The sequence below is a fragment of the Podarcis tiliguerta genome, assembly GCF_965153285.1.
Source record: "Podarcis tiliguerta genome assembly, chromosome: 2".
NCBI lineage: Eukaryota > Metazoa > Chordata > Lepidosauria > Squamata > Lacertidae > Podarcis > Podarcis tiliguerta.
In genome coordinates, this window is record NC_139535.1 from 20,234,249 (window position 1) to 20,259,308 (window position 25,060).

The window sequence follows — 25,060 nt, forward strand, 5'->3', positions numbered from 1 at the left end:
TTATACAGTGCTTTAGACTTCCGTCAATACCTCTGATGATTTTTCGTTCTTTATCACTTATTCTGCATTTCTTAATTTCCCTATTACACTTAATTATCATTAGCTAATAATTTTCCTCATAGCCTTTCTTGCAATATTTCCAATAATCCTCCTTACAGAACTTCTTGCAGTCCTACTAGTGTAATCTGTTCATCACAATTACTTTTCAAATAGTTCGTATACTTACTCCAGTCTTCTAAGAATCTCTGGTCCCGCAGGTTTCGAACCCTTCCCGTTAGTTTATCTAATCCTGCATAGTCCATCAATTTCATCCGCCATTCTTCTTTCGTCGGTAATTCTTCTTGCTTCCATTTTTGTGCCAATAATATTCTTGATGCCATCATTGCATATAAAAACAACTTACAATCCTGTCTCTTAATATCATCTCCTACAATGCGAAGTAAAAATGCTTCTGGTTTCTTAATAAATGTATATTTCAACATCTTTTTCATCTCATTATATATCATTTCCCAGAAGTTTTTGACTTTTTTACATTCCCAACAAATTCTTCAGTTGGCAGTAACGCTTCCCAGGGAGATGGCTGCAAACCTTCCCTGGGAGCTGGCTCATTTATGACAAGCCAAGAGTCAGGAACATCTGGGGGGTGGGGAAGTTCCCCACCTTTGGCACAGGGATGGAGGTGTCACTGGTAGGGCAAGGGATAAGAGCTGGTGGGTTTCCGGGGGGGAAATGCTCCTAAAGCAAGTGTTTCCTCTAGCTCAGGGGTCTGCAACCCGCGGCTCCGGAGCCGCATGTGGCTCTTTTACACCTTTGCCGTGGCTTCGGGGCAGATACTAGCGAGGGGAGGAGGCGCACTGTGCGCCCCGACACTCCCCACTGTGGCAGGCGCTGTACTGGCTGTGATGTCACATGGGGGTGGTGCGTGCATTAGTGAGGCACTGTCCTGACGTCACCTTCCCACCTGCCCACCCGCTACATTGTAAGGGGCACGTACGCTGATCACTGCATTGAAAGGGGGCATGTATGCTGGTCACTGTTTTGAAGGCGAGTGAAGAACACACACACAAAAAAAGGTAACTTGTTAATTTAACGTTTTCTATGAGGAGGAGTAATTCTGAGGGGTCAAACAAAGAAATAATAAAAAAGTGACAAAAAAGTTATTTTTATAATGACGAGATTTGCGGCTCCCAGTTTTTTTTCCCTTTGGAAATGGGTCCAAGTGGCTCTTTTTGTCTTAAAGGTTGCAGACCCCTGCTCTAGCCTTATAGCGAATGTCCACAGCTAGGTTTTTTTGTCGTATTACGTTTTGCAGCAAGGCTATTTCTGAGGGTGTCTACCTGATGGGCCTTATGGGGATTGTATTCTCTGGGACGGCTGCTTTAAACCTGCTGTGTCTCCTTCTCAGTCCACAGAGGATTGGGAAGCTGTCGTCAGCGTCAGCTCGCGGGCGTTACCCATGAGCCCTCGCTGCGGCAACGTGCTGCCCTCGGAGCAGATGTATCGGGAGAGCCTGCCCCATAGTTCCAGGTAAGAATGAGAGGAGGAGGGAAGGAGAAGCAGCCCCACTGGGCACAGTGTGGGGAGGGAGCTTCCTTGACTCAAGAGAGACCCACAGCATGTCAGTGAGAAATGTTATTGGAAATCAAGTCCTCATGGATTATGTCCTCTTTTTTAAAAAAAAAAATCAATTCCAAATTGTTTACCACACTGGAGTCTGCTATTGCTGGTTTTTATTACATGTCTCGAGTCACTAATAACCACTTCAGGTTCTTGGGTTATAAAAATAATGTGTGGCTGACAGCCTAAAATGGGTTTGGCCAATTACTGTATTCTCTGCAGTCACTTTGTTCCCAGAACAGGAGCCAGGAGCCAGAAGTGTATTTTGCTTTGCAGCTTGCTTGGCCTTTCCCCTGAAAATGTAACATGAGGGGCTAGATAAAATTGCATATGCAGGTGTGTGTATGTATCTATATTATCTGTTAGCAGACTTATAAAAGGTTTTATCTGCAGGTGTTTGCTTTTCCTACAGGCCCGCGAACAGTGAAGATTTACTCTTCTGCACAGACACAAAACGGGACGCGGGTGGCGCTGTGGGTTAAACCGCAGAGCCTAGGACTTGCCGATCAGAAGGTCGGCGGTTCGAATCCCCACGACGGAGTGAGCTCCCGTTGCTCGGTCCCTGCTCCTGCCAGCCTAGCAGTTCAAAAGCACATCCAAGTGCAAGTAGATAAATAGGTATCGCTCCGACAGGAAGGTAAACGGCGTTTCCATGCGCTGCTCTGGTTTGCCAGAAGCGGCTTAGTCATGCTGGCCACATGACCCGGAAGCTGTCTGCAGACAAACGCCGGCTCCCTCGGCCTATAGAGCGAGATGAGCGCCGCAACCCCAGAGTCGGTCACGAAAGGACCTAATGGTCAGGGGTCCCTTTACAGACACAAAACACACACAAAAATTACAAAACACTTCCCAGCACTAGTGCAAGTAGACTTGTACTTTCTACGTTACAGCTGTAAGAAATAAATCATGCTTATTGTTTCAACGTCCTGATTGTTGCAGGCAGCGCTTTGGCACAACTGACGGAGCACGTGGTTTTTCTGTTATCTGAGTATTTGCTGATGGATTGACTGAGTCTTTACCATAATTAACTGGAGAGCTCATGGGTTTGTGGTTAGGAAATAGTTGGTATTTTGGTTTGGCTATGGGCCCTCTACACGTACTGGTGGCTTTTGGTACTACAAGATGTAACAGAAACAGCACAATTAACTGTTCCCTTCTCTGATCTCATTCCAAGCTTCTTACGCTGGAGTTTCCTTTTTGGAGCCTGCTATTGTCTGTCTATTTGTATTACATTATTATAACTAATAACCAGTTTCATTCCCGTAAGTGTAAGAACTAGTATTTGCAGGGATCTTACTAATCACCAGTTCCATTCACGCAAGTACATAGCATGCTGTATTTGGGGGATCTGACCGTTTTATGTAGGATTTCCTATCCTCCGGCTTTTCAGTGTTTTTTGTTTTGTTTAATTTTTTTGTCATGTTATTATTTCTTTTAACTTTGCCGCTCTTTGTTTTGTATTATCCGTAGAGAAGTATACCCAGTTTTTCAAAGTGCTGTATTTTTTGCTCTATAAGACTCACTTTTTCCCTCCTAAAAAGTAAGGGGAAATGTGTGTGCGTCTTATGGAGCGAATGCAGGCTGCGCAGCTATCCCAGGAACCAGAACAGCAAGAGGGATTGCTGCTTTCACTGCGCAGCGATCCCTCTTGCTGTTCTGGCTTCTGAGATTCAGAATAAATTTTTTTATTGTTTTCCTCCTCCAAAAACTAGGTGCGTCTTGTGGTCTGGTGCGTCTTATAGAGCGAAAAATATGGTACATCCTTCTCTTGTCTCAGGCATTTGTGGAATGGGTTTTCAGGTGTGATGGGCTTGTGAGGGTATGGATTATGTGAGGTCATTGCACTGCAAAAAAACAACAAGCCTACCCTATTGTTGTGTACGATATTCAAGTATATCTAAGTGTCCCAGTGAAGAGGGGACATTTTCCATAAAAAAATAGCATTAGTTCTCAGCTGCTCAGTTGGAACACAAAAAGTCCCATGGAACCTAGAGACTAACTAGTCGATTGACACTAGCAATTGTGTATCAGATTTATAATGAACAGACAATTCTATATTACAATTATTTGGGGGTAGACGGGAGATGCTTTATGTATGCTCCGGAAATCATATCCTTTGTGTGGTTAGCCCAGGAAGGTAGGGGCAAAATGCACAGCTAGAAAATTTTAAATGGCTGACACCATCTTTGAGTTTGAACAAAACAACCTGTCAACTGCACGTTCATTCTGATTTGTTTGTGAGGAAGGTGATGCTGTGTCAGGCAAATATTATCCCACACTTTCCAGAGCATTTTCCCTGTCACTTTTAATATCACAAAAGTCTGGGGTTGTTTTTGAAGGGGAGAGGGGAAGCTAGTTTGTTGCACAAGAGCTCCAAATTAACTTTAATTGTGAAACCTGAATTTGCCAGTATGTGATTGAATCCTCCCTCAAAATAGCCCAGAAGCACCTTTTTTGGGTGAGGGGGGAAAGCAGATGGTTGCACTCTATGATTCTTCGGTTACAGGTAAGATGGAAACCTTCCCTTTGGGCTGTAGTCCATCTCTGGGTAAAAACTAGTTTTATGGAACCTGTTAAGTTGTGGGTGAACATATCAGATGACACAGCGATTCTTCAAACAGCTCTTGTTTACTCACAGGCCAGAACAGAACAGAACTGAAGGGTTCAGCCAGCCTGCTTATATAGAGCTCCACTACAACGCAACAGTAACCACTTTCTGTAACTATCCAATCACTGAACGTCACTTTTGATCCCTTATTTGCATATGTGGACCTGAGTGAAAACTATCTACAGTATCCCCCTGCTGGCCCAGGGTGAGAACTTCAGTACATAACAGAACCCATTCCACCTTCCCCTGATCCACACTTCTTCCATAGCTCTTAGTGGGGTGCAGAAGGCATTTGTGCTGCCGTTCTCAACACATACCCTTACGTGTAGCGATTAGAGGGCTAGACAAGGGTTAGGGCGACCCAGTCTCAAATCTCCACTCAGGCCACAATCTCACTGAGTGGCCTACGTTGTAGGGAGGCTGTGATCATAACATGGAGGGCAGGACCAATGTACACGGCTCTGAGCTCTCTAGAGGAAGGCTGGGATAAGACGTTAACAAATAGGCGAACGAATTATGGCGAGAGACGAACTTCTTATCTGGCAGGCCTGTGCAATTTCAGAACCTCAGAATCTGTTTCTTTCTGGGGCTGCCACATTTGTATTCTAGATAACGATAACGATATCTTTATTGTCATTGTCCCTTGCGGAACAATGAAATTGAAAAACTACATAAAACTACATAAAAACTACATAAAACTACATAAAAACTACATAAAACTACCACAAAACTACATAAAAACTACATAAAACATTCAAACCCCCCTAAAAAACTCTAAAACCCCATTTTAAAATACACTATACTACAGAGACCCCTTATGCTGCGTTTAGAACCAGAATTGCATTAGCGTAGAAACTGTTTTTCAGGCGGCGAGTCCTGGCCTTTATAACCCTATACCTTCTTCCAGAAGGCAGAAGCTGAAAGAGATCATTTCCGGGGTGTGTACTATCATGTGCTATCTCTGCCGCTTTCTTATGGCACCTGACAGCATAGATTTGATCTAAGGTGGGAAGAGTGCACCCAATAATTCTCTCTGAAGTCTTTACAACCCTGGATAGCATTGTTTTTACCCTGGCCGTGCAGCTCCCAAACCACATGCACAGACCATAAGTTAGTACGCTCTCCACAGTGCAATGGTAGAATGCCATCAACAGGTCCTTTGAGAGATTGTTTTTCCGGAGGATTCCCAGAAAATATAACCTCTGCTGTGCTCTCTTCACCAGGTCTTTGCTATTCTCTCCCCAGGTTAGGTTGTCTCTCAACTCCATTCCCAGAAATCGACTCCATTCTAGCAGCCCTATTGGGGGAGTGAGGGGGAAGCAAGAAAACAAAAAACCCTCAGCCCCCAAATCTGAAAGGCTACTCCTCATCCACCCCCTTTCAAGATCCCCTTTCATCTTCTTTGAAATTTGTTCTCCCTCTTCGCTAATGGTTCGGAACATTTCCTGGGTTTTAAAAAGAAAAGGAAGGAAGGAAATGGGGCATACAAGTGTTTCCCCTGAAGCAGTTTGATGGTTTGAATCGCTGCCACCCTCTTTTATCGCTGGCAGGCAGGTTGGTGAAATGAAATAAGCGGCTCTCATTGTTCCTTCGGAAAAAGATTATCTAAGGCAGCGGAACAAAGCAGAGCCACTGCAGTCTGCAGGCAAAGGGTCCCCCCCCCCCCGCCCCGTCCTCCCGACAGCTATTAGAGGTTGGCTGGTTATTATTATGCCCTGGCAGAGACAGTTATGCAGGTTCAGATGAAAAGATGAGGTAAAATTTATAATTTAGACTCGTGGCAGAGGCAGAGAGCACACAAAAAACCTCAAAAGCCCTGCCAATATTTTTTAAAGAATGGCACAAAGCAAGACTCTATTAACAAAATACTGTATTGGGGGTTGCGGGGGTGGCAGAGAAATCGCACATATTAGAGAATGGTATATGTGGGAAATGCCCACTTTGAGTAAAATGACCAAGATACTGTGGTTTAAATATGGGGAAAAGAAGATAAATTTGAACGAGGCTAGTGAAAGTTTAAGGAACTTCAGAGCAGTGAGCAGGGGGAAAGTAATTATAACCCTTTCACAATATCATGGCTAAGCAGGGCTTCATTCAAAGTGGCCCTCCTAATCGGTAGTGATAACTATAACTATCTGAGGCTCGAATGAGCATTGCATGTTTTGTTGCTTTATTTAATTATTATTCAATTATTATTATTATTGGGCTTGCCATAACTGTTAAGAAAGGGGCTTGCTTGGAAAAGAATTTGTTGTTAGGTTATTATTTTGTATTGTTGTTGTTGGGGGAGGCAGGCTTTTTTCAGAGGGCGGAACCTTAGATTCGAATTGATTTTTATTGATTTGGGGGGGGGGGTCAACTACCTCTCGCCCCCTCTTGGCTATGCCCATGAGTTGTTCTTTAATATATATTTTAAAGAATTGCACCAACAGTTGTCTCAGTAAGCAACCCACTCTGTAACTAACTTCTAACTTATAATATTATATTTAGAGGACTTTTAACTAATATACATAGTGAGGCTATAAATAACAGCCACCAGCCTCTCTCTTCATCTTGTGTTTTGCTTCTCTTTCGTCTGCCTGCTCCGACTCTCCTCTCTCTTTCCTTGATCTGCCAATTGCCTCTCTAGTCCCTTCTAATGGCCTGGGAATGCTGCTGTCAGTCTCTTCTGAAGGGTAAGGCAGTCTGCATCAATCTAGCGCCTTCCAGATGTTTTGGACTACAACTCCCATCATCCTCAGGCAGTATCCTTGTCATGGCTGGGGGCGATGAGATTCTGTTATGCATGCAAGGCCAAGTGCGAGGCCCTAAAAGGCCTCAGCCCAGTACAGTGGCACCTCAGGTTACATACGCTTCAGGTTACAGACTCCGCTAACCCAGAAATAGTGCTTCAGGTTAAGAACTTTGCTTCAGGATGAGAACAGAAATCGTGCTCCGGCAGTGCGGTGGCAGCAGGAGGCCCCATTAGCTAAAGTGGTGCTTCAGGTTAAGAACAGTTTCAGGTTAAGAACAGACCTCTGAAATGAATTAAGTACTTAAGCTGAGGTACCACTGTATACCTGAAGTTCTGTGGTGGTGGTGGTGGGGGAAGTGTGATGCAAATGTACTGTGTCTTGGCCCGTATACCAGAAGGAGAATCTCCAGCCCCATCATTTAGCTCGGACACTGAGGTCCAGCGCTGAGGGTCTTCTGGCAGTTCCCTCACTGTGAGAAGCCAAGTTACAAGGAACCAGGCAGAGGGCCTTCTTGGTAGTGGTGCCCGCCCTGTGGAACGCCCTCCCATCAGATGTCAAGGAAATAAACAACTATCTGACGTTTAGAAGACATCTGAAGGCAGCCCTGTTTAGGGACGCTTTTAATGACTGATGTTTTAATGTATTTTTAATCTCTGTTGGAAGCCACCCAGAGTGGCTGGGGAGACCCAGCCAGATGGGTGAGGTACAAATAATAAATGATGATGATGATCATATGGGTGTGGGCCTCAGATGTGATCCAGGCACAAATTGCATGGCAGAGCCTGGTGGATGTGCCAGGTCCGCAGCATCAAACTTTGAAAGTGAGCCACATTTTTCTCCTCAAGGCAGCTGAGAACGATCCCACCAACCCTCTCCAAGTCTGCAAACACCTGCATTTTATGAGCTGGGTTCCTCAACCCTCTTGCGCCTAGTCTTACCCCTTGTGTGTTCTCCACCTTTCCCCATCTCTCACCTTTGTCTTCCAGGTATGTGCTCCTGCCGCGGCCCTTCTGTTTCGAGCCCAGGAACCATTATGAGATCACCGTGCGATTCCAGCGGGCAGGGGTGGCACAGCGCCATCCTGCAGCCTTCATCCTCGTCGACTCGGTGAGAAAGAACCAGGTTTTAAATCTTCAAACACACACACTCAAAAAACAGTGACGTGCCAATGTCCAGCCCCACTCAAGCAAACGAGAGTCTGCAGAAGCTGCCAGAGTCTTTCTGGGAATGCGTCTCAGCACCTTCTGAGGTAGATTTCTGGGCCTGCTGCACACATTCCCAGTTAGCAAGTCCCCTCTTGTGTGCTACATAAGCAGCTGAGCCAACTTCAGTCCTTGTCCCAACCAGGCCAGACTTTTCCTGACGTGTCTCCCTCCTTGCTACAGCTGGTCCTTCTGCCCCGTGTGACGGAGCTGCCCGGGCTCCATGGTAGCAGTCCTGCAGCGGTGGAGCGCCGGGAAGCTTTGGAGCGCTATACCTGCCTAGAGGTTTTCCGCATGGCCACCATGCCCGACCTGGCCGAGACCTGTGCCCGCCTGCTGTGCAGCATCTCTGCCCTGATGCATGATGGGGCTATGCGTAAGTGATTCTTTCTTATGCCTGAGAAAGAAAGCCGCTTTGCATACTTTTCTCTAGTCTCTACCATTGTGTGTGTGTGTGTGTGTGTGTGGTTGCCATTTCCACCAACACACAAAGTCCTGGAATGACGCCAGGTCTCGGGTATTGGGGGGGAATGCAAAATGGCGGACAGGTTGTTCATGTTGTTGTTGCTGCTGCTGCTTAAAGGTAAAGGTAAAAGGACCCCTGACCGTTAGGTCCAGTCGCAGACGACTCTGGGATTACGGCGCTCATCTTGCTCTATTGGCTGAGGGAGCCGACATACAGCTTCTGCGTCATGTGGCCAGCATGACTAAGCCGCTTCTGGCGAACCGCCGGAGCGGTACCTATTTATCTACTTGCACTTTGACGTGCTTTCTAACTGCTAGGTGGGCAGGAGCAGGGACTGAGCAACGGGCGCTTACCCCTTTGCAGGGATTCGAACCACTGACCTTCTGATCGGCAAGTCCTAGGCTCTGTGGTTTAGACCACAGTGCAGCGCTCTTAAAGCAACTTAAGAAAAAAGAAAGCAGCTGTGCTGCTGCTAATGGTGAGCCCCGCCTGCAATAAATTGTTGAATAATTTATCCTCCCTTTGGGAAAAAAATAATAATGATGAAATAGTCCCATTTCTCTGCCCACAGATTTTGAGAGGCTGCTACTGCATAGCTGCAAGGGACGCGGGTGGCGCTTTGGGTTAAACCACAGAGCCTAGGGCTGCTCTGGTTCGGCCAATAAAGCGAGATGAGCGCCACAACCCCAGAGTCGGCCACAACTGGACCTAATGGTCAGCGGTCCCTTTACCTTTACCTTACTGTATAGCTGCAGCCTTCTTGAACTAGGTGGTTCAATTTGCTGCCAGGGCCTAGGACGATGGTTTGTAGAAGGGCTCAATGGCTGAGCGTCTGCTTTACACACAGAAGATCCCAGATTCAGTCTCCAGCATTTGCCAGCCAGTGTAGACAGCACTGAGCTAGATGAACCAATGGTCTGACTCACTGTAAGGCAGCCTTCTATGTTCCTAAGCTGCGGCTGTGGAAATTAAAGGCCCAAATGCTGCCTAGAATCAGCTAACCCAGCGTTGGTATGGGAGAGGAGAGTTCCTCCGGTTTAACTCACCTTTATGTAAAAAGACTGGGGAAACACAAGAAGAGGAATCTACAGTTCAGAGGTAAACAACTTCCCCCTCCAAAAAAATTCTGCAGTGGGAATTGTGCGGCGCATCTGTTTTACAAGCTTTTAGCACCATTGTGAAATATTTCCAGGTATCTCTGACTACAATGGGGCCTAGAAACATGCTAATTTTAAAGATAACGAAAGCCGAGGTTCTCAGGATTTGGGCGGCATCTGTCTGTCTGACGGATGTTCTAGACTGTAACCTGCACGATTTCGCCACTTGTGGCCTCACCCTATGAACTTGTATATTGCATTTTACCACATTACTACAAGCAGGAATATTCCTCGCTTGCTCATGTGCATCCGCTCTAGAGTGATGTGCTTGCGTTCAGTGTGTTGGAGCGCATCTCCACTTGTCCCTCTCCCCGTCTCTTTGGCATTGGGGTGGGGAGGTCTTTCCCCCTGCCTAGCTTACTTCCCTAACCGTTGTGGTTTCTTCCGCCTTCAGCCTGCCAGTGTGATCCCCAGGGCTCCACCAGCAGTGTTTGCCACAAACTGGGAGGGCAATGCCAGTGTAAGCCCAACGTGATGGGTCGGCGCTGTGACCAGTGTGTCCCGGGCACCTACGGATTCGGACCCTACGGCTGCAGCCGTGAGTAATCAAGGCAGGGCCTGCATGTACTGCCTCCCTCATGGTCATCCTTGTCTTTTCCTCAACTGTTGATTAAGCCTAGTTTTCACTGAGAGTGGAGGGGAAAAACCTGTGGCTGGGCTATATTACCATAGCTGTCAACTTTCAGATTTGAAAATAAGGGATCAGCAGCCTCGAAAATAAGGGATCAGCAGCCTCACCTGTCCCGGGAACAGTCTACGGGATATCTAACAATCCGGGATAGCAGCGGGAAGCATCCGGAAACGGTGCTGGAATAAGGGAATTTCCTGCCACAAAAGGGGAGGTTGACAGCTATGTATATTACTGATTCTCAGAGTAGCAAATGGGATCCTGACACAGGGGGGAAGGAGATCCCGCTCTGACTAGGCGCCACCCAGAGATAGCACCCCTGAGTTAGAGCCCCTTGAGGAACTAGCTACCTTTACAAAAGCAGTTTCAGCTCCCCAGTGACCAAGTGCTAAGCTCCAGAACAGATTCCCTGTGGCTTGAGAGGACCCATCCAGTCAAAGAGGCCTCAATTGAGCAACAGAACTGGACTGGAGCAGATTGTCTTCTTTGGGATTATCGTTATTATATATTTAGGTATTATTCAAGCTCCTACAACTCCAGGCAGTGGTTAAACCTGACTAGCTTAAGCCACATCCAAGTCATACATCTATGATACCACTTTTAAGCAGTCACGGCTTCCCCCAAAGAATTGTGGGAAATGTAGTTTTGTTAAGGCTGCTGAGAGTTGTGAGGAGACCCTCCCTATTTCCCTCACAGAGCAGCAACAATTCCCAAACTCCTTGATTGTTGAACCACTCTGGGAATTGTAGCTCCATGAGGGGAATGGAGGTGGGGCGTCTCCTCACAACTCTCAGCACCCATAACAAACTACAGCTCCCAGGATTCTTTAATGGAAGGCAGGAATGTTTATCAAGGTGCTTCAAAAGCATGGTGTAAATTTGAGTCGCTCTCTGACCTTAATGTATAGTCCCTTCAAAAAAGGAGAACCTCTTCAGATTGGGATGAGGAGCTGGGATTAAGTAACCATCTTCATATTTTATTTTTATTATTATTATTATTATTATTATTATTATTATTATTATTATTATTGTCCCAACTTTTCTCCAAGGAGCTCAGGGCGGCCTGCATGGTTCTCTTTTCCTCTCCAATTTTACCCTAACAGCCACCCTGTGAGGTAGATATTTCCGAAGGGGCAGCCTTGTCTTATTAGTCTCTTGCAGCAGAAACAATCAAAGGCCTTGTCCAGTACCTAGAAATTGTTAAACTTTAAGTTGCCACAGTACTCTCTAGTGTCTCCCCCACCCCCACCCCCAGGTCTGTGTGAGGATTTGAACCCAGGGCTTCTGGGTCCTAGGTCAATATGATCACAGCTAGACCCACTTAACGTTGCTGCCACCCACCCCTATTATCCTTTAAGCCTGGGTGGTTACTACTAGAGGTTAAGGAGCTGTGTTTTGGAAGAGCTTCCTGTCTTGTGGATTTGGCAATAGCTGCCACGTTGAACTCTCTGAAAATACCTGTGCCAGGAAATTGGGCGCAATCTCCATATTAGGGACTTTCCAGAGAACTGTGCCATAATTTCTAATGCTTAATGCACCCTTACCTGTCACTCTGAAAGCCTTGGCCCATGTCCCCACAGCCTGCGCCTGTTCCCCCGAAGGCTCAGTCTCCAGGATCTGCGAACCAGTAAGCGGGCAGTGCCGGTGCCAACATGGTGCCATTGGACGCCAGTGCGACCAGTGCCCACCAGGCCAGTGGGGCTTCCCGACTTGCCGGCCTTGCCACTGCAACGGGCACTCGGAGGAGTGCGACTTGCACACGGGGGCCTGCCACCGATGCCGCGATTACACGGCTGGCCGCCATTGTGAGAGGTACGCATGCGGGATTTGTGGGGAAACGTGACTGGATCCCAACTGCAATAAAATGTTGCAGTGTGGAGGGCTGAGTTTGTTATGACTGGGCGACTCTTGATTGGAAAATGGGATGGGAGTGGGTGGGCAAGCATTGACTGGCAGAGTCCCTTTCCTTAGGAAGACTGGTGCTGGTATTTGACAAGAAACAATAAATATTCCCCTTATTAAAGAGTTTCATTGCAGCAGGTTGGAATAAAGACAACAGCCTTTTTTTTATCAAACAGCCCCTCTTCCCACATTTTTCCATCTCAAACATTGATGTTCTGCCCAGACACGCACACACACACACACACAGAGAGAGAGAGAGAGAGAGAGAGAGAGAGAGAGAGAGAGAGAGAGGCAGAGAGGAGATACCTTTTTTCCTGAATCATGCAGCACAGCTTGGTCCCCTCATACCAGCCTTCAAGGAAGAGATTAGAGCAGGCACTGTTAGCTTGTTTTAGGAGGAAACAGGGAGATTCCACGGGAAGATTACTGGGGGAGAGAGACACTGCAAGGAGGATTGAAAGGGGAGGAAGCCTTAGGCCGGGAGTATATTGTGAAGAGGCTAAACTGTGGGATGGAGCTTCAGATTATACTAATAAGGCTTATACTGGGGCAAAACCAGCTGTGGCCAGGAAGAACGGATGACAATTTGACATTTGAGGAGCATATTTTTAGGACCCGCCCTACTTTTGTGGTTGTAAGTAGTTTTGAATTGTTCTTAATATTGTGTTTTTAATTGCTGGGCATTAGGATGAAGGGCATGTAATAAATTACTACTAACAACCACCACCACCTAAGGTTGCTCTTACTGCCTCTATTCTCCTTTTTTCACCCCATCACAGGTGCTTGGATGGTTACTATGGAGACCCCGTCTTGGGCTCAGGGCAACAGTGCCGTCCCTGCCCTTGCCCTGGGTATCCGGGGTCTCGGCACTATCACGGCATCTCCTGCCACACCGACAGGGAAACCAATCAGATTGTTTGCCTTTGTGCTCCGGGCTATACAGGTAAGGCGTATCGAAAGGGCAAGGGATGCGGTTATATTGAAGCCTTTTTACCTTGTCCCGTCTCCCTTTGCGCGTTGCCCCACGTGGAATGAGAAAGGAGAGTAATGAACACCAGGGTGTGGTTCACGGAGAAAGGATTTATTCAGTTCTGCGCAGAGGCAACCAGCGAAATTGCTTCCAAAGGCTGGCGTCACTTACAGCAAGCAAGCTAGCATTTTTTATACCCTTCACATCACCCCATTCCCCTCATTTCCTTATTTGGTTCATCTAGTGCCCTCTTGGCAGTTTATCATTGGCTCCGGTCTTCTGCATAAGCTGCTTCCTTATATAGCTATATGGTATGGCTACTTGTTCCTCTTTACACAACATGTTTTTCTACATCCTTACACCGTGTGCTCGTGACACAACTCTGTTGCAATTGTGACACAACTCTGTCCTCCTATTTCTCTGGTCACCTTTGTAATTTTCCTTTTACACTGTTATCTCCTTCAATATAAGTTGCCATTTTGAGGACACAGCCTCTGCAAGACTGTCCTCTAGCACACCTCCACCGCCCTTTCAGATTGCCGCTGTGCTCCATGAAGGGCCGTGACTCAATTGCACAGCATCTTCTTTGCATGCAGAAGGTCCCGGGTTCGACCCCTGACATTTCCACGTAGGGCTGTGAAACACCCCTGCCTGAAACTCTGCAGAGCTTCTGCCAGTCAGAGTAAACAGTACTGAGCTAGACAGACTAATGCGCCGACTCAGTCTTATTATCCTGCTATTAATGACCTGTTCAACCAATGACTTACAGAAAAAAGAACACCCACCACCCAGGTGTGTCATAATCTGCTAGATCAGCAGTTCTCAGCCTGTGGGTCCCCAGATGTTGTTGGACTGCAACTCCCATCATCCCTGAGCTCTGGCCTTGCTAGCTAGGGGTGATGGGAGTTGTAGTCCAACAACATCTGGGGACCCATAGGTTGAGAAAGGCTGTGCTAGATGATGGGCATTCCACATGTTAGGCTGGTGGCACAACCAGCAAATTTCATAGAATCATAGAATCATAGAGTTGGAAGAGACCACAAGGGCCATCGAGTCCAACCCTCTGCCAAGCAGGAAACACCATCAGAGCACTCCTGACATATGGTTGTCAAGCCTCTGCTTAAAGACCTCCAAAGAAGGAGACTCCACCACACTCCTTGGCAGCAAATTCCACTGTCGAACAGCTCTTACTGTCAGGAAGTTCTTCCTAATGTTTAGGTGGAATCTTCTTTCTTGTAGTTTGGATCCATTGCTCCGTGTCCACTTCTCTGGAGCAGCAGAAAACAACCTTTCTCCCTCCTCTATGTGACATCCTTTATATATTTGAACATGGCTATCATATCACCCCTTAACCTCCTCTTCTCCAGGCTAAACATGCCCAGCTCCCCTAGCCGTTCCTCATAAGGCATCGTTTCCAGGCCTTTGACCATTTTGGTTGCCCTCCTCTGGACAAGTTCCAGTTTGTCAGTGTCCTTCTTGAACTGTGGTGCCCAGAACTGGACACAGTACTCCAGGTGAGGTCTGACCAGAGCAGAATACAGTGGCACTATTACTTCCCTTGATCTAGATGCTCTACTCCTATTGATGCAGCCCAGAATTGCATTGGCTTTTTTAGCTGCCGCTAAAAAATTTACCGAGTCCCTGATAGGCTTTCATATTTGTGACTAGTTGACTGCATTCAGCTTGGTGGGTTGTAAGTTGTGCAGGCCTGCAGCCTGGATCGATCTCCCCTTCTCTTGATTCTCTGCACATGTAAACACATGCACCACTGAGCCCCTGAACCTAACTAGCAGTACAGTATTCCTTCTTGCCTTGAATTCTAGCATCTCCCTGGCCCTGCCCTTCCCAGACCCACCTCTACCCTTTACCAGAAACACAACAGAAGTGGTTGATTGTGAAGAGGTACACAAAAGGAGGTGAAGGAGCTCCCAATTTTTCTGACCTGGCAACAACCTTTCTAGTTGTCATGATAAAAGTCAGTGAAAACAGTTCAACAGAGTTCCACTTCCCATTGGGCCATAGTGAGAAAAGAGGAGAAATGGCCATCGCTAAGTAATTGTGTGTTCTGTAGGAATGGATTTAGGCACTAGGAGAGGATATCTTGTTTAGTTACTGCCCTCCCTTGCTCATGTGAGCGAAATCAGCAGAGTGCCATCATTTGCTGAAACAAGGTTGATTTAACCTTCTAGAAACAATAATCTAGAATGCTTTAAGGAATAGTCGCCCCTTTTCTTCCCCTTAAAAACAACAACCACACATGGTTTTGTGAAGAAATAAAAGTGGTGTTTACTTACATAATCCAGCTCTTGAAGCAGCAGTTACAGAAGCAAAATGAAGGCAGGTTTATAACTACGATCTAAGTCACAAAAGTACAAAATGCAAGTTCAGAAATGGTGTCTGAGCTGCAGAGCTCAGACACATACGTTGGGTCAGCTTGGAAGCGTGGCGAGGAAAGAACGGGCTGTCCAGGCAGGAAGGAAATAGGTAGGGCTACAGCTTCCTGCCAAGGTAAACAAAGGAAGTGATGTCACCGAGTTCTCTCTCGCAAAAGCCCTGTGAGCCACAACCCCTTCGTGTGCCCATCTAGAAAAGCATGTCTTGTTGGTTTGACTGCAGTGACGCCCCTCAATAACGTCCCATGTCTCTGGCAGGACCACGGTGCGACCACTGCTCGCCTGGCTATTTTGGAGCCCCTGAGCAGGAAGGTGGAGCCTGCCGCCCCTGCCAGTGCAACAACAACATTGACCCCAGCGACCCCGAAGCCTGTGATCCGCACAGCGGCCAATGCCTTCGCTGCCTTTACCACACTGGCGGGCCCCACTGTTCTGAGTGCCAGCCTGGCTACTACGGCAATGCCTTCCAGCGTAGCTGCCGACGTGAGTAGGGCGGCCGGGCCTGGACTGTGAGGATGGCTGGGAGGAACTTGTGATTTGAGAATGAGAAGTGGTGTTTGGCAGGCTTTGTTGTGGCTGGGGGGGACCATGCAGGCTAGAGGAAGGAGGGTGTGGCAGGCTTGAGTAGATCTGTAGTCCATGGAACAGGGCTGACCCTGTTCATTAGGTAGAGTGAGGGTGGTCACTTTAGGCAGCAAATGTTGGAGGTGGTAGTGAAGACAGCAGCAGCAAGATGCTGGAGAACAGAGAACAAATAAGAGTTTGCTAGTGAAGATAAGCAGGGTGGATGGAAATTGAAAATGTTATTCTTTGAAGGAGAACTACCTGATAACGATTTACAGGTGGTATTTAACACCGAGTAGGCTTGCTAAGAGGGACGTGGGTGGCGCTGTGGGTTAAACCACAGAGCCTAGGGCTTGCCGATCAGAAGGTTGGCGGTTCGAATCCCCACAACTGGGTGAGCTCCCGTTGCTCGCTCCCTGCTCCTGCCAACCTAGCAGTTCAAAAGCACGTCAAGGTGCAAGTAGATAAATAGGTACCGCTCCGGTGGGAAGGTAAATGGCGTTTCTGTGTGCTGCTCTGGTTCGCCAGAAGCAGCTTAGTCATGGTGGCCACATGACCCGGAAGCTGTACGCCAGCTCCCTCGGCCAATAAAGCGAGATGAGCGCCGCAACCCCAGAGTCAGCCATGACTGGACCTAATGGTCAGGGGTCCCTTTACCTTTACCTAGGCTTGCTAAGATGTATAAGATTGAATCAGATAAGTGCTGGAGATGCAAAGAGGTTGAGGGAATGTTCTTTCACATGTGGTAGGCTTGTAAAAGGGTAAAAGAGTACCGGGAAATGATCCATAATGAATTGAAAAAATGTTTAAAAGTACTTTCACCCAAAAAACCAGAGTTCTTTTTGTTGGGGATAATTCAGACTGAAATTCCCAGGTGTCAAAAAAGGTTATTTATGTATGCTACTACTGCAGCCTGTGTTTCGTTAGCCCCAAAATGGGAAACGAGCGAGGTCCCAACTAAAGAAGAATGGAAAATTAAGCTGACAGAATATGCGCAGCTTGCAGACTTAACATATAGAATTAAGGGAACAACAAGAACATACGTTTAGAGAAGACGGGGAGACATTGACGGAATATATGGGGGGGAAATTGTGTACATTTGAAAACACTGGCAGCATTCAGATAAATTCTCTTTTCCCAAGGCTGCACCTGCAACGAGCAGGGGACACTTCCCTCGCACTGCTCCAAAGGCGTCTGCCACTGCGATCGAACGACAGGCAATTGCCCCTGCCGCCCCAACGTGGTAGATAAGAACTGTGACAGGTGCGCCCCCAACTTCTGGGGCTTCGGCAGTGACGTGGGGTGTCAGCCGTGCAACTGTGACCCTGCCCATTCGTTACGGCCGGACTGCAACATGGTAAAGTGGCCGAGCGCTCGAGAGCGTTAGCCTAAGAGGGGGAGGCACCTGGGCGGCTCGTCCACCAGTGTTCCAGCCCTACCAGTACCTCACCTTTCCCTTTCTTCAGTTCACAGGGCAGTGCCACTGCCAGCCGGGCTTTGGGGGCCGCGTTTGCTCCCACTGCCAAGAGGATCACTGGGGAGACCCGGAACGGGAATGTCTAGGTGAGTACGATTGCTCAGTGCAAGCGAGAATCTTCCGCTCCAAACATTGTGCGTGGGTGCTGCATTGTGAGGTCAGGTGATTGACAGATGGCTAAGTCCACCCACCTGTCAAATTTGGCCTATGAGGGTTAGGGGATCTGGATGAGTTTCCCCACCTCCTGGCATTACAAGCTCAGGTTCTCTGACAATGCCTTCCTTGAGCACCCTGTGCTTCTCTGCTAATGGTGGTTGCCTCAATATTGTTGGCCCTAAAGAAATGCCCCCCCGCCCCCCCGTCTATTGACCGGTAGACAACTGTGCAAGCTGATCCTTCTTTGCAAGTGAGTTATGGGATAACCGCTGCCTTTTTTTGGCTCCAATCTGGTGGAAGGCTCTGTCACAAGAGACTAGGGCCCTGCGGGACCTGACATCTTTCCTCAAGGCCTGCAAGACAGAGTTGTTCCACCAGGCCTTTGCTCAGGGCCCAGCCTGACTCCCTCCTCTGGCAACCTGCACAGAATTTTGCTTAACGGTTGCCATTAATTTGATTTTAATTAATTTTTATAATGAAATGTTTTTAGAATGTTGGATTGTTTGATTGTTTGATTATTTGATTGTTGTTAGCCGCCCTGAGCCCGGCTTCGGCTGGGGAGGGCGGGATATAAATAAAATTTATTATTATTATTATTATTGCCAAGTCTTCCCCCAAAAACAAATATGGGCTGTGTATCTTTAGCATATTGAACTATTACGATTGCTGCGTTGTTTTAGAGTGATGGTTCTATCGTGTGTGTGTGTTTTAAACATCTTTATCGAAAGTTCAAAACCTACATAATTATATGTGCACTAAACATGGTGAGATGTAAATAAAAGAGAGAGAAAGAAAAAGAGAAACAGAACCCGTGTAGAAGGGAAAATGAAGGGGGGGAGGGGGAAACCCTCAAAACTGTATACTTTACAAGGTTGTTATTGTACTTCACCAGATCTTAACCTATGACAGTATTTGTAAGAATGGATTCCAAATATCATTGAATTTTTCCGTGGCAAGTCTGCGTTTATATGCAAGTTGTTCATATGTTGCGAGTTTATAGAAGTCTTCAATCCAATCATAGATAATAATAATAATAATAATAATAATAATAATAATATTTTATTTATACCCCGCCCTCCCCAGCCAGAGCCGGGCTCAGGGCGGCTAACACCAATAAAATCACCAATAAAATCACAGTGGGGAGCCGCGTTGTTATTTTTCCAGATCAGTATCAGTCTTTTTGCTGTGGTAAGGGCACGGAGAGTCCACTCGTACTGTCTTTCTGTAATGTTTTGTAAGGTGTGTTTCAATGGTGCGTGCTTATACAGTGGTACCTTGGGTTAAGTACTAAGTTCATTCTGGAGGTCCGTTCTTAACCTGAAACTGTTCTTAACCTGAAGCACCACTTTAGCTAATGGGGCTTCCTGCTGCCGCCGTGCTGCCAGAGCACGATTTCTGTTCTCATCCTGAAGCAAAGTTCTTAACCTGAAGCACTATTTCTGGGCTAGCGGAGTGTGTAACCTGCAGCGTATGTAACCTGAAGCGTATGTAACCCGAGGTACCACTGTGTTTCAATGTGGTGCAACTGGCTTTTGTACTGGTTCGGAATGAAATGGTACGTAAACAAACTAAAGCCAAAACTTGCTTGGGGAATGACCTCTGCTTTTTGCCCCCTGCAGCTTGTGAGTGTGACCCCACGGGGTCCGAGAGCCTGCAGTGTGACCGTCTCACGGGACACTGCGTGTGTCGAGGAGGCTTCACGGGGCCGCGCTGCGACCAGTGCCGGCGGGGCTTCCAGCAGAACTTCCCCCGTTGCTCCCCCTGCCACCCTTGCTTCGGCCAGTGGGATGCGGTTCTGGCCCAGCTCTGGGAACAGCTGCGGCGGCTGCAGGGCACAGTGCAGGCCCTGAAGGAAGGGGGGCCCATCCCTGCGGCCAGCAGCAGCCGCATGCGCAACCTGGAGGACAGGCTGGGTGACGTCGGGCGGCTCCTTGGGGACGGCAGCAGTCCAAGCACTCCCCTGTTGCAGCAGCTCAGTGCCCTTCTGGAAGATACCAGGTAAGGAGACGTGCGGTAGAATTGGAGGGAAGCAGAAAAAGGGGGAATGGTCTGTTGTTGTTTTTATTATTATTATTACAGTGGTACCTCTGGTTATGTACTTAATTCGTTCCCAAGGTCCGTTCTTAACCTGAAACTGTTCTTAACCTGAAGCAGCACTTTAGCTAATGGGGCCTCTTGCTGCTGCCATGCTACCGGAGCACAATTTCTGTTCTCATCCTGAAGCAAAGTTATTAACCTGAAGCACTCTTTCTGGGTTAGCGGAGCCTGTAACCTGAAGCGTATGTAACCCGAGGTACCACTGTATTAAAGATTTCCTTGTTTTATAGAAGTATGTGTAATGTCTCTCGTATTTTTTCCATGTAACATTTTTCCAAATCAGTTTCATTTGTTGAGACATTGGGGGGGGGGGAGATGTGGGGGGTCGGGTGGCGATGTTTCTATTTTGCTTAATGTATGTAGGGTTTGGTGTCAGCGTTGCTCGTGCTGTTCATTTGTGTTTCTTCGGTGGTGAGAGAGGTTGGGCTGTTGTTGTTTTAAGAAAATTATACAGACAGCAAAACAAAGAAGTCTGAGTTAACATTGCCTTCTACCAGTAAGAAATAATAATAACTATTACGATAATGAAAATACTAAAAATACATCTACTTCCCCTTTTGAACTTCTATTCTGGTTACAATATATTACTATTCTATAAGAATCTATTATATCCTTTGCTGTCCCATATATTATTTCCCAAATTCAGCCTAACCCTCCCCTCCTCCCCACTGCTTCCCTTCACATGTGTGAGATCTTCCCAATATAATATTTTTTCTAGTTGCCTTCACAAAATAAAATAACATGAAAACTTATAAATTATAATTGCTTCTTTTGTCCTTACACGCTTAACAAGTTGTTAAGCGTGAAATGGTCTGTTTTTTAAATTCGGTTTGTGCGTGCCAGAAATTGAAGGATATGATAACCTTTGTGCTTCAAGTTTTTCCTCTGTGGGTACATCCAGACTGAAAAACCGATTAACAAGCATCCACTCCTGGACATCTTAATTTGGGGTGTGGGGATAAAGGAGCTAGAAGTTATAGAATCACGGAAGCATGGAAATGTAGAGCTAGGAAGGACCCAAGGGTTATCTAGTCCTACGGTGCAGGAATCTCAACTAAAGCATCCCTGACAGATGGCCCTCCGGCCTCTGTTTAAAAAAACTTCCCAGGAAGAAGAGTCTACCACCTCCCGAAGGAGTCCGTTCCTCTGCCGAACAGCTCTTACTGTCAGAAAGTTCTTCCTGATGGTTAGTCGGAATCTCCTTTCTAGTAACTTGAAGCCATTGGTTTGGGTCCCAGACTCCAGAGCAGAACAAAACGTGCTTCCTTCATCTTCCATGTGACAGCCCTTTAGCTAGTTGAACATGGCTGTCATATCTCCTCTCAGTCGCCTCTTTTCCAAGCTAAACATACCCAGCTCCTTCGACTGTTCCTCATACGGTGTGGTTTCCAGACCCTTGACCATCTCCTCTGCGCACATTCCAGCTTAGAGAGTTATCAGCACTACAGTTCCCAAAACCATTAGGCAAAAGGCGTGGTGGTGAAAGAGCTCTATAAACCAACAAAATTTGGTAATGCAGTCCTATATTCTCCCTTTCCACCCAGCTGTGGGGGCGTGCAGCACTTGAGTCATTTTGCGTGCCTTATTTCTATCCTGCTTGTCCCACTCCCAACAATAAAATAATTGTCGTCGTTTAGTCATTTAGTCGTGTCCGACTCTTCGTGACCCCGTGGACCAGAGCATGCCAGGCACTTCTGTCTTCCACTGTCTCCCGCAGTTTGGTCAAACTCATGTTTGTAGCTTCGAGAACACTGTCCAACCATCTTGTCCTCTGTCATCCCCTTCTCCTTGCGAATAAAATAATACAACATTCTAAAATCATTTCATTATAAAATTAGTTCAACTCAAATTGATGGCAACCATTAGGCTAAAGTTCTGTGAAGATTGCCAAAGGAGGGAGTCAGGCTGTGCCCTGGCCAAAGGCCTGGTGGAACAGCTCTGTCTTGCAGGCCCTGCGGAAAGATGTCAAGTCCCGCAGGGCCCTAGTCTCTTGTGACAGAGCCTTCCAGCAGATTGGAGCCACAGCCAAAAAAGCCCTGGCTCTAGTTGAGGCCAGTCTAACCTCTCTGTAGGTAAGCCTACGAGATAGCGCTTTGCCCAACAAGCGCCGCAGCTGAGTTGGACATACATGCTGTATTCCTTCCCACTGCTAGGGCGGACACAGATGAGCTCTGGCAACAGCTGCAGGCTACAGACTCACACCTGGACGGCACCGAGAAGGAAGCTGGCGGACAAAAGAGGCGTCTGAATGCGCTGAGCCAAGAGCTAGGGGAGCTCAACCGTACCGTAAGCTACCTCAACAGCCAGCTGCAGAGGATGACAAACGCCAGCTTCAACAGTAAGAAATGTGGGGGGCAGTATCTGGTCAGAAGAAGGATCTAGGCCTGGGTCACGGGGCCACCCCTGAAACGTACCACTTTTGTGCCGGCAGAGTCTTTCCAAAGCATCCTGGGATTCTTCCAGGGGTCACAGCTGGCCCAGCAGCAAGCAAACAGCTCCGTCCACGGCCCTCAGAGCCCGGTGGGTCAGTCCAAGCTCACGCATCAGGCCACCGTCGAGCTCCTGAGACGCAGGGGAGATGCTTTCCGCAGGACGGCAGCTGCTCAGCGGAAGTCTTTGCGCGACCTCCAGAAAAAGGCCGGCAGCCTCAGTCTGAGCAGGATCAACCAGAAGGCGAGTTATTATTCAGGGCGAGGGGAACAGAGAGGTGTTTGCTGGAGAGGAGAGCTCTGGCCTGGGTGATAGGGATGGGGTGGAAATTCTGGATCGAAGGGCTAATTTGCGCTTTCTGAAATACTATGCAAACCGGGTCGGGGTGGTGGTGGTGGGGTGGTAGCCATTGTTTGGAATCCGTCCTTCTCGTTATTCTCCAGCCAAGTCATGTGTACAAAGATGCATGTGCTAGGATAAAGTGTGCATGTTATTAGTGTGGGGGGGGGGGGGAGATACAAAAACACATTATATTAGGGAGCGGCGCTTTGTAAAGATGTGCATACAGTAAGCCCCCGACTTACACACATTTAACTAGTGTGCATTTCACTTTACATCCATGGCAGGAAATCAAAATAGAATGGAAAGGGGGGCAGGGTTCCAGGAAAAATGATTTTGGCCACCCCGCCTGTGCTTGAACCCAATGTATTTTGACTTTGTGCCATTTTGGCTTTAGGCACGATCCCTGGAACATAACACTTGCATAATGTTGTTTCTAATGTTTGACATTTTATCGCTTTATTATTATTATTAGTCTGTTGGGAGCCGCCCAGAGTGGCAGGGGAAACCCAGCCAGATGGGTGGGGCAATAATAATAAAAATAAAAATAAATTATAAGTTGCTCTGGGGCTTACTGCATTGGGGGGAACAGAATAAAAAATGCTGTATATAAGGGTAAATTTGCATCAAAATTTGCTGGTGAATCTTTATGGGGGATTGTTTGAAAAATATTTGCAGGCTAACATGGAAATGGGGGGAGATGAGAACCTCACTTTCTCCTGCCCTCAGTTCTGGCCCTCCTTTCTCCCATTCCATTTTTCTATGCAAGGGATGGGGGCTTTCACCAGACTCCTGTTTCCCTGCACTGATCTTGGACTCCTCTTGCTCTAGATCTGCGGTGCTTCTGGAGAAGAGGGCTGTGAGCAGGCCCCGTGTGGAGGGGCTTCCTGCCGGGACAGCTTAGGTCAGCGGCACTGCGGAGGCCCCGGCTGCACTGGAGCACTGCCTGTGTCCATGAAGGCCCTCTCTACAGCTCAGAACATCTCCAGCCAGCTGGAGAGCAGCGCAAGGCACCTGGGGACCATTGCTAGCAAGGTACAGTGGCAGCAGAAGTGTATGTAAACAGGTTAAGAAGAAATGCCATTCATTTTGAGGCAAAGACTTCACTGCAGATTTATTCAAGGGTTGGGCTCCTGGAAAGTTTCAGGAGGGTGAAAGAAAAAGTGAACCCTTTTTTTTTTCTTTCCCACCCTCCTGGGATCTTCTCCTGCTCAGCTACATAGTACTTTAAAGGGTTTGGGGCTGACTTCCAGCTACACACCTGAGCTGTCCAGCAGAATGGTGAAGTTTCCAAAGGGTGGGAAAAGGCAAAAGTGTTTTGATTTCCCCCCTGAAATCTGCCTGTATAATGCAGGTAGGTGATTTTCTTTAACTTCATGGCACACAGGGGCATCTTGCCCATAGAGGCAAGTGGCACGGGGCGCCAGGTTCTGGAGGGTGCCAGGGAAAAGGCGGAGGCTGAACGCGGAGGCTGAACGCGGCGCCTCCTGGCATCAGCTCGCTGCCCTCGCCCGCCTCACTGAAGCAGCACCGCGCCCAGAGCCTCCGCCTCTTCCCCGCCAGAGGAGCCTCCCTCCAGCCGCTGCCCGCCTCCTCCAGCCCCGCAAAGCTGCCAGCAGCATCGTTAAAAGGTTGTTAACTCTCGGAAATGTGGTGGGGGGCGCCGGAGGGTTCTCTGCACCACAGCGCTAGATATACTTAAGACGGCCCTGTTGGTACACATCCTCTTCAAACCTCTTCCATTCCCCCTTTTCCGCTCTGCTCCACTCCCCACAGCTGACACAGCTCATTGCCTAGCTGTTTGCTTTGGGATACTAAGCTGCAGTGTTCACTCTTAGGTGCAAGAAATTCAGGACTTGGCGCAGAATGCCAGGAGCCATGCTCAGGACACTCTGGACCGTGCACAGGGGGCCCGGAACCGTGTGGAGAAGTCGACGGCCAAGCTGCGGGAATTTATCCAGAGGATAAAGGACTTCCTAGCAGGTAGCAGAACGTCAGGCTTGCTCTGAACACCAGTCCAATGTGACATGCAAAGGGATGGATGCGGTGATGTTGTTAATCACCTGCCCTTTGCCCTAAGGTGCCAGGGCAGCTTACAACGATTAAAACACAATATTAAAAACATTTTAAAAACAGCTCACAAGCAGGGAGGGGGGGAATGTACAGGTTATATAGGCAAGCATATTTGCACTGTCGTGCTGTGATAATGTTGGTATTTGGACATCTAGATTTAGGGTTTTGTGTGTGTGTGCCAAGGCAGGGCCATCTTTAGCATATGCGCCGCCAGGGTGCAAAGATCCGCCCAGCGCCCCCAAATTTA

The 25,060-nt window shown here is 47.7% G+C and overlaps 1 protein-coding gene across 5 annotated transcripts in view; it reads left to right on the plus strand.

Annotated features, from left to right (window-relative positions):
- The window catches only part of LOC310670072 (laminin subunit beta-1-like), a 73,796-nt gene that overhangs the window by 40,555 nt on the left and 8,181 nt on the right, over positions 1 to 25,060 (plus strand). For all 5 annotated transcript variants that reach the window (XM_083424544.1, XM_083424541.1, XM_083424545.1 and 2 more), the window contains 14 exons: positions 1,406 to 1,527; positions 7,947 to 8,067; positions 8,346 to 8,538; positions 10,180 to 10,323; positions 11,993 to 12,224; positions 13,094 to 13,257; positions 15,936 to 16,160; positions 17,384 to 17,598; positions 17,708 to 17,804; positions 19,494 to 19,872; positions 22,125 to 22,309; positions 22,403 to 22,644; positions 23,572 to 23,775; positions 24,579 to 24,723. In XM_083424544.1, coding sequence (XP_083280670.1) covers positions 1,406 to 1,527; positions 7,947 to 8,067; positions 8,346 to 8,538; positions 10,180 to 10,323; positions 11,993 to 12,224; positions 13,094 to 13,257; positions 15,936 to 16,160; positions 17,384 to 17,598; positions 17,708 to 17,804; positions 19,494 to 19,872; positions 22,125 to 22,309; positions 22,403 to 22,644; positions 23,572 to 23,775; positions 24,579 to 24,723 — 2,668 coding nt within the window. The remainder of the gene's footprint in view (positions 1 to 1,405; positions 1,528 to 7,946; positions 8,068 to 8,345; positions 8,539 to 10,179; positions 10,324 to 11,992; positions 12,225 to 13,093; positions 13,258 to 15,935; positions 16,161 to 17,383; positions 17,599 to 17,707; positions 17,805 to 19,493; positions 19,873 to 22,124; positions 22,310 to 22,402; positions 22,645 to 23,571; positions 23,776 to 24,578; positions 24,724 to 25,060) is intronic.